Here is an 8,522-nt window from a genome sequence, read left to right as displayed (position 1 = left end):
TCCTCCTGAGTCCTGCGGGCTAAGCGTGTCAGGGTGGACACGGCCCAGGGACCGACCTTCCTGCCCCGCTCGTGACTCCAGCGGCCCGGGACACTGAGCTTGCTCGCTTGAGGAGGGTGCTGTCACCCGGAGCCGCTCCTGATAGCGTGTCCCCTCGGGGACTGAGAAATAACTGGTGGCTCAATCCTTTGAGACCGGCGAAGACGCAAGCAGCCCTCAGCCCCTTTCTCTCCAGCGGCGCATCGCCACAGCCTTGTCTGCTGACTAAGGTGGCCACGCCAGGCACCCTCCTCCACTTCCACGCTGCCGCCGCTCCATGGAGTCACAGCCACCCTTTTCTGTGAGGGTCCTTCTGCACCCATAGTTCTCCCTCCCGTGACCCCACTTGCCTGCCCTCCTCCTCCGCTTTGTGGTTCTGGGCTCAAACCCAGGCCCTGGAGCCCTTCTCGCACGTTTGAACGCTCCACGTGTGTGGCTTTGGCCAGTGCTATCTCTGCTGTCACTCAGCAGCACCACGTGGGCCAGGAGGGTGTTTTCAGGCCGAGGGAGGTCTCCTGCTTCCCCTCCTACCAGGCCAGCGGGCCACCCGCCCGCCCGCCCGGAGTGCGTGGAGCTGCCTCTCCCTGCGCAAGCCCACCCTCCAGCGCCACTTTCCAGCAGGGCCGAGATGCTCCTGAAGGAAGGGACCCATGGTCCCGGGGCCAGGCCCCCTTCACTGGGGGCCAGTCCCCACACTGCCTGCTCACCCTCCGTGGGCGCCTCTGGCCTCAGCGTCTGCAGTGCTGCTGAGCAGCTCCTTGCCCCGGGTGCCCCAGCCACCAGGCCGCCTCGGAGCTGCTGTGCTAGCTGGGCCAGGTTGCGCCTCCTGCCGCTGCAGCGGCCCTTCCCCTTGGCTCACTGGCTGCTCTGTTTTCTGCCTACAGGGTGCACCCTGGAGACACCAAGGCCCAGACAGTTGGTCCTTAGCTCCCTCAGTCTAGTTAGGTGTGACCTGAAGGCAAGCAGCAAGTGCCACCACTGCGCCTGCGTGGCTAAGTCCAGGCTGCTCTGCGCCAGCCGGGCTGAAGGTCAGAGTTCACCCAGAAACCCTTGTTTAAAAGGGCGAGATGGGATGGGCTGTGGGGCATGAGGGAGCCCTTGAGGGAGCTGGGGTCTGGGTGCCTGTGCCCCAGCTGCTCACCCCAGCGCATTCAGCTTGGTGTTTCCATTCAGGCCTGTCTTAAGGTGGAGTCCTGAGGGCGGCCCTACAGGGTGCAGTACAGACCCTTTCTAGCAGCTGGCTTCATCCTCTTCTGGTAGAGACTGAAATACCACGTGTGGGGCGCTGCCGCAGGGAGGACGAGGGAGAGATTCCAGCGCAGTGGTGAGCACCTCCTGCAGCGCCGGCCTCCCTGGGCCTCCCTGGGCCCAAGCTGCAAAGCCCTGCAGGGACCCCAGAGCCAGGGCCTAGAAGAGGATCACGCTGTCACGTGCACGTGTGTGCATGCGTGTGTGCACGCTGACATCACGGCCACACCCTTAGGCACTACCTCCTGGACCTGCAGGTGCACGGGGCTCCCAGCAGTCAGAGGGGGTGTGGGGATCCGGGAGGTGGGCAGGCTTTGCTTTCCCGCCCTCAGAGCTGGGGACGAGGCCCAGGTGCTAGTTGGCTATGTGTGCAAGAGTGTGTGGCACCTTCCTAGGTCATCTAGGCCCTGGGCACCGAGAAGCGGAAGAGGAACAAGAGCAACCTGCCCCTTGTGGAGCATTTCAGTGTGGAGGTGCAGCATCATCTGAGACCAGTAAGAGTTATCCAAAGCGGAGATAATGAGAGGAAAACATCGTCTAGAAGATGTAATTAGATATCTATCGACAGGGCCGGGGCGATGGCTCAGTGGAATAAGTGCTTCCCTGGCAAATGCAAGGGTCTGAGTTCAACCCCCGGTTCTGCCAAAAAAAAAAAAAAGCAGGACACATATGCTGGTGCACGCCTGTCATCCCGCACTCAGGAGGCTGAGGCAGGAGGATCATCAAGAATTTGAGATCAGCCTGGGCTACAAAGTGAGTTCCAGGCCAGCCTGAACTGCACAGGGAGGCACTGTCTCAAAAAAAGTTAGAGAAAGAGAAGAAGAAAGAATCAACAAGGAAAAGCCCAGGCCCTGACGATTCAATGTTGAATTCTAGGAGGATACCTAATACCACTGCTCCTCAAACTTTATGACAGTAAAAGGGAAGTGGTACTCCCAGACTCATTCATGGAAGGAGGCATTACCCTGATACCCAAGCCAGAGAAAGACCCAACTGAGGAGAAGGGCAACAGGCCTATGTCCCTAATGAGCATATGCAAATCGATAAGCCGAACATATCATATCAACAGAGTTAAGGACAAACACTGAACCATCATCTCAAAAGATGCTGGAAAAGCATTTGAGGAATTCCAACACCCATTCATGATTAAAAAAAAAAAAAAAACTTACAAAAAATTGGAACAGGTGGTCTTTATCTCTATCTGATAAAAGTCATCTATGCCAAACCAATAGCCAACACCAAGATGGACAAAAACCTGAAAAATTTCCCTCTAAAGTCAGGCACAAGGGGGCAACCCACTCAGGCCCCCCTTCTGTTCCTCCCTCAGACAGAAGATTTCTTTTCCCTAGTAAATATATTCTGCTTTTAACCTAAAAAAAAAAAAAATCAGGAACAAGACAAGGGTATCCACTTATACACGTCTTACTGTATTGTTGGAAATTTTAACCTGAGCAATTGAACAAAAGAAAACAAAATGTAGCAGTAGGAAAGGACAAAGTTAGCATTATTCATAGATTACATGATACTGTACATAAAAGACCCCAAAAACTCCACAAGACCTCTAGATTTAATAAACTCAGTAGTTTAGCGGCATACAGAGTCAACAACCAAAAATCAATAGCCTCCTTGTACACAATAAACAAACTCACCGAGGGAGAAAATAGGGAAACAATACCTTTCACAATTGCATCAAAAAGGGGGGCCCCAGGGAGCTAAGGTAGAATAAGTGCATGCCTGGCAAGCGCAAGGGCCTGAGCTCAATCCCCAGTTCTGCCAAAGAAGGACAAGGACAAGGAGAAGAAGAAGACGACGACGACGCTGCCGCCGCCGCCTGGTTACTATCCAGAAATCAGCCACTACTCCAGCAGCAGCAGGAGCGTGGTGTGACCTTGGGGAACCAGAGGGTGCCGCTATGCCGTGAACGCTTGGTCTCAGAAATGAATGACTCAAAGAAAAAGATAGATTAAGACCTAAAGAGAAAGAAAAGGAAGATTCCAGTGCTCCACCGGAAGGAGATGCTCCCAGTGTCCCTCCTGCTGCTCTTCCCCTGTGACACGCGGCCGGCCCGTCTTACCGCGTCCAGGTTGACGCCGCCTGCATCAGCTTTTCCATCCCCGCCAAATGGGACTTGGTACAATCGGTGGCGGGCGGTCTGCGTGCCTGGTGCATCCCTTGGACAGCTGACTGTGCCATGGCGGAAATCGAGAAATTGGCACAGACGAGTGGCGCAGCCCTGAGGGTTGCGGGGGTCCACGCTGAGCATGCCTCGCCCAGGAAAGGGGCCTCCGCGGCGACCGCTTGGTGAGGAGAGGAAGCCGGCACGGGCGTTCCGTTGCGCTGCGGTTGCTGGGCCCTTAAGTGGGATGCAGAAGGTCCCTGGAGTTCCCGCGGGTACGTTTCTAGCCACAGATCCGATAGTGCGTGGGAGCCAGACGTTCGTGGAGCCCCGTGATGCTAATTCTTACAAGACGAATTTCCCCGTCCCTATGACGCACGTTCTGTTTTCAGTTCACGGAGCATGCTATAGTGTGGATTACTATGTGCCTATTTTCTCTATTATTAGCTGAGTATGGTTAAATGCAGTTACTCTCTGATGCTTAAAGAAGAAATCGGGGCTGGTGAGATGGCTCAGTGGTCTAAAGCACCTACTTAGAACAAGCTTAGCAAAACACAGGACCGCGGTTCAATCCCCCAGCACCACATGCCAGCCAGCCCTGCCTCCTGGTGGACTGAGCTGGCCACACACACACACACACACACACAAATAAATAAATGTAAAAAAAAAAAAAACACAAGAAAGAAGGCCAGGGAGACAGCTCAGCAGAGTAAGCACTTCCCTGGCAAGCGCAAGGGCCTGAGTTCAATCCCCGGTTCTGCAAAAAACAAACACGAACAAATGCTGCAGAGGCTGTGGGGAGAAAGCGACCTTCTCCCACTGTTGGTATGGGGGGCGAGGCTGAAGCCAGGGTGGACGCAAGTGCGGAACAAGGCCAGCCCCGGGCTGTGGGGTGCCCGAGGCAAGCCAGGTGGGCGTGTTGTCAGGCAGGGGTGTCACCTGACGTGGACTGAGCCAGGAGAGCAGCACGCTGCAGCCCCGGGGCAGGGCGGAGGGCTCCATCTCGCGTCCGCTCTCTGCAGCCTCACGCTCGCCTTCATCTCGCCACAGTCCCCCCAAGAGTTTCTCAAGAGCTCATTGGTGGGTACGCAGGCGGGTACGCAGGCCGGTGCAGCCGCTGTGGAAGTCAGTGCGGAGATGCCTCAAAACCAGGACTAGAGGTTCCACTTGAGCATGACTGCTGGGAGCCCCCTAAAGCATCACACCATAGCGATATGCACACCCGTGTTCACAGCGGCGCGGCCCGTCGTGGCCAAGTCTTGGAAGCAGCCCAAACGCCCACCAACCAGCAAACACAACGGAGTATGGCACGAAGCCGGATGAGCTTGAGGCCTGCCCCGTCAGGGGATGCACCTGGAGGCCACAGTTTTAGGTGACTTAAGTTGGACACACATCTGTGAACACCACATTGTTTCTCTGGTAGGAGAAACCAAGAGCGTGCATAAGGACCAAGACGTACAATAGGTGTTGAGAGACAAGGAGGACGGGGAAGGCAGTGGGGGGAGAAGGGGAAGTGAGAAAGGAAGGAAAATGAAGCTTTTTTTAAATGGGGAAGGCGGCTGGGGAGACAGCTCAGTAGAATAAGCGCATGCCTGGCAAGTGCAAGGTCCTGAGTTCAATCCCCAGTACCACAAAAGAAAAAATAAATAAATAAATAAATAAATAAGATCAATGGGGAAGGCGGGGAAAGGGGAATAAAAACCAAGTTATATCATATACAGGTACAAATTCTCTACGATGAATGCGATCATTATGTGTATCTAAAATGTAACAATAAAATCTGACTGGAAAAAATAATATAAGCCTAGGGCCAGCCAAATAGCTCAGCGGATTAAAGCGCCTGCAAGCAGGAGCGGGGCGGCCGGGGTTCGATCCCAGGCCTGCCGTGTCAGCCTCGCCCTCAGCGGGCTGAGCCAGCAGTTGAGACTGGGCGTGGTGACGCCCGCCTGCAGTCCCAGCTCTTGGGAGGCTGGAAACAGGTGGATTGCTACGAGTCTGATCTAGTAGTGAGACCATGAAATCAGTGGTTGCCTGGAACTCAGGCCCTGCGCCTGCCAGGCAGTGCTTATTCTGCCGAGCCATCTCCCCGGCCCTCCCATTGTTTTCTGACCTCCTGGCTGGTTCACTAAAAACTCAGCAGCGTGCTGGGTGCTGGACTCTTTCCAGGGACGCTTTCAAGCTCTTGGGGTTTTGTTCAATGAATTGGAGAAATGGAAAACCACAGAGGTTTTACACTTATCAAAAGATATTAAATATAAGCAAAATAGGGAGAACTATTCTGACCAGAAATGCTCTGCAGAGTAAGTGCTGGCCACGAAGCACAGGAGAATTTTTCCCCGCAGAGTGTTATGAGGTTAATGACCAGAATTGTTTCTTTTTTCTGTTTTGAAAGATTTATTTATTTGGCGCAGGGTCTTGCCTCCCTCAGACTCCCAGCGATCCTCCTGCCTCAGCCTCCCAGTGCTGGGATTATAGGTGTGCCCCACCTGGCACAGCTCAGGGGTCGGCACCATGCACAGTGGGCACTGCCTGTGGTACCGGGGATTGAACTCTGGTCCTTGGCTTGCCAGGCAGGTGCTTAGACCACCAAACTATCTCCCCCAGCCCACCCAGCATTTTATTCTCCCACTCTGACGTCAGATCTAGGCTAGCTAGCTAGATCTTATTCCAGAAGTAAAGAGCCTTGCCCGGCGCAGGGCCGGCAAATGGCCTTGGCGGCTGTGCAGCAGATCGCCAGCCCCAGCCTCTGCTCCGCAGCTGGCTCTGTCCTTCCCCGTGTCCCAAGCAGGGCAGCATCATGGCTAACAGGCCCTGGAGGGCTGGGGACACGGCTCAGTAGATTAAGCGTCTGCCTGGTAAGTGCAAGGGCCTGAGTTCAATCCCCAGTACCAAAAGAGAAAGAAAGAAAGAAAGAAAGAAAGAAAGAAAGAAAGAAAGAAAGAAAGAAAGAAAGAAAGAAAGAGAAAAAAAAAGAAAAGAAAAGAAAGAGGCCCCGGAGTGTTTGGGTCTGGGGTGAAAGCCCTACCTTGGGGTCTCAGAAGTGTGGCCATGGGCATCGGGGCGGTTGCTCATATCCTTTGAGCGGTTTTGTAATCTGTGAAGTGAGAAACGAAACCCCACACAAAACCAAGCAGAATGCCTTGTGGCCAGAGGGCTAAGTGAGGTGGGCGCTTAGCACTGGGGAAGCCATCAGAAGCGGAAGGGGGGCTGCTCTTCCTGGCCTTCTTGCTACTGGGGGCTTTAAATCCAGCTCGGCCTAGAAAGCACGTGGTAGTATTCAATCACATGTCCCATCTTGCATGACTGTATCTGTTAATCTGAGCAACAGACTTAACAATAAAAATAGATAACATATCCATCACTGTTAATCAGCTTTTCTTGTTTTGAAAATCTGTAATGTATGTATTGTTATATGTTACCCTGTTTTTGTCTTCCCTTTTGTTTTTCTTGCTCATTTTTACTCTTCAAAATAAAATTATAATTTAAAAAATCCATTGCGGATGTGTCAGCTGACTTACGTCACCACACAAGACAGTTTTCAGCCTCTGCGAGGAACTGTGGGCATTGACTTGGGCAGGCATCAGGAGAACTGGGGTCCCTGCTGGCGTCAGCTAAATGACCAGGCGGAGACCCCCGATGGCCACGCGCACTGCCCAGAGTCCTCCCCAGCAGCCCCGGGGTCAGGCCCTTCCCACCAGGCCCGGTGTGACTGGGCGGCCTGGAGTCCTGCAGGCGGGGTGGGAAGTGGACGGGGCTACCGAAGCAGCACACAAGTGGCCCAGTGGCCCCAGCACCTGTGCTGGAACCAGTGCTGCAAGGCCCTCTCGGGAATGACTTCTGTCCCACGCTCTTTCTACCCTGCCCCTCCCGGCACTTTCCTGCCAAAGGCCAAGGGCTGAGGTTCGGGGGAGACCAGCTAGTGTGAATTTTCCACCTGTGCGTAGGAGTGGGGATCCCCTACCAAGACAGCACTCGTGTTCACACCTGCGTGTCAGGGCTGGGAGGAAACAGGACTCGGCCCCAGAGGCGGTAGCACAGCCACCCCTGTATTCTGCTGACCCTCTGGGGGAGGGGCCAAAGGGGGAGGACCAGGGTGCAGGGGTCAGCGAGCTGCGGCAGGTTGGCTCGCCCCCCCCCCCATTTCCTTCTCTCTCTCATCCTGGGGATTGGCCCAGAGCCTTCCCACCAAGCTGCACCCACCAAGCTGCACCCCAGCCCTACTTTAAGTTTTGGGACAGGGTCTCTCAGAGCTGCTCAGTTACCCAGGCTGGGTCAAGCTTGCCACCCTCCTGCCTCAGCCTCCCGAGCCCTGCCTCCTGAGCCCTGCAGTAACAGGCCAGTGCCACCACGCCTGGCTCGTTAAGTGGTGCTTTTTTATTTTGGGTCCACAGGGCCTACAGGGTCTCACTAGGTAGACTGGACGCGGAGTGATCTTCCAGTTTTCACCTCCCAGGCGCTGGGATTACAGGCGTATGCTGTCACGCCCAGTCTCAATCACCGTCTCAGCCACGCCAGGGATCGAACCCCGCTGCGCTCTGCCTAATCAGGCGCTTTAGTCCGCTGAGCTATCTGGCCAGCCCAACCCGAAGTGGTTCTTGAGGACGCCGAACACAGCGCCCTGGGACACGGAGCAGAGCGTCTGTCCCCAGAGGCCAGCTCCCTGCGGACCGGAGGTCGGGAAGCCCACGGCGCCTCCCGGAGGGAGCGGGCGCCTGCGGGGCGCTGGAGCCACAGCCTGCTCTTCCCCGGCCTGGCCCTGTGCTCTCAGTTCACATCTGTATTTTCCTCTCTGCCACGAGGCTAAAAGTGGTTCCGAGTTGTTTACATTTCATTTCAGAAAATTCATTTTTATTAGCAGTGGAAAAATACAATTTGTGGGTCCCCGGGGCGGGGTCAGCTGACGGGCACCTCCACGAGGCTGTCGCTCTCCATGTCGCTCTCCTTGTTGCTCTCCCCAAGCTCGCTGGCCGACCGCGTAGGCGGCGCCTCCTCGCTGAGCTCCCTGGCAGACAACGCGAGGCTGTGTGTGGCCTCCTCCCCTCGAGTCCTCCCGCCACGCCCCATGTGCTTAGTGGTCCAGTCCGTGGGGAGCCCGCCACGCCCTGTGCCTGCTGCTGTC

At 55.3% G+C, this 8,522-nt stretch overlaps 1 protein-coding gene across 1 annotated transcript in view; it reads right to left on the bottom strand.

The window, feature by feature from the left end:
- Window positions 1-8,292: 8,292 nt before the first annotated feature.
- The window catches only part of LOC101578653 (leucine-rich repeat-containing protein 37A2-like), a 39,533-nt gene continuing 39,303 nt past the window's right edge, over window positions 8,293-8,522 (bottom strand). The window contains exon 12 of the mRNA XM_023718140.1: window positions 8,293-8,405. Within this exon, the coding sequence (XP_023573908.1) occupies window positions 8,297-8,405 (109 nt within the window). The 3' untranslated portion in view covers window positions 8,293-8,296. The remainder of the gene's footprint in view (window positions 8,406-8,522) is intronic.

This window comes from Octodon degus, unplaced genomic scaffold (genome assembly GCF_000260255.1).
Source record: "Octodon degus isolate 3935 unplaced genomic scaffold, OctDeg1.0 scaffold00056, whole genome shotgun sequence".
In the NCBI taxonomy this organism is placed as follows: Eukaryota; Metazoa; Chordata; class Mammalia; order Rodentia; family Octodontidae; genus Octodon; species Octodon degus.
This window is presented reverse-complemented; position numbering and strand designations above follow the sequence as displayed.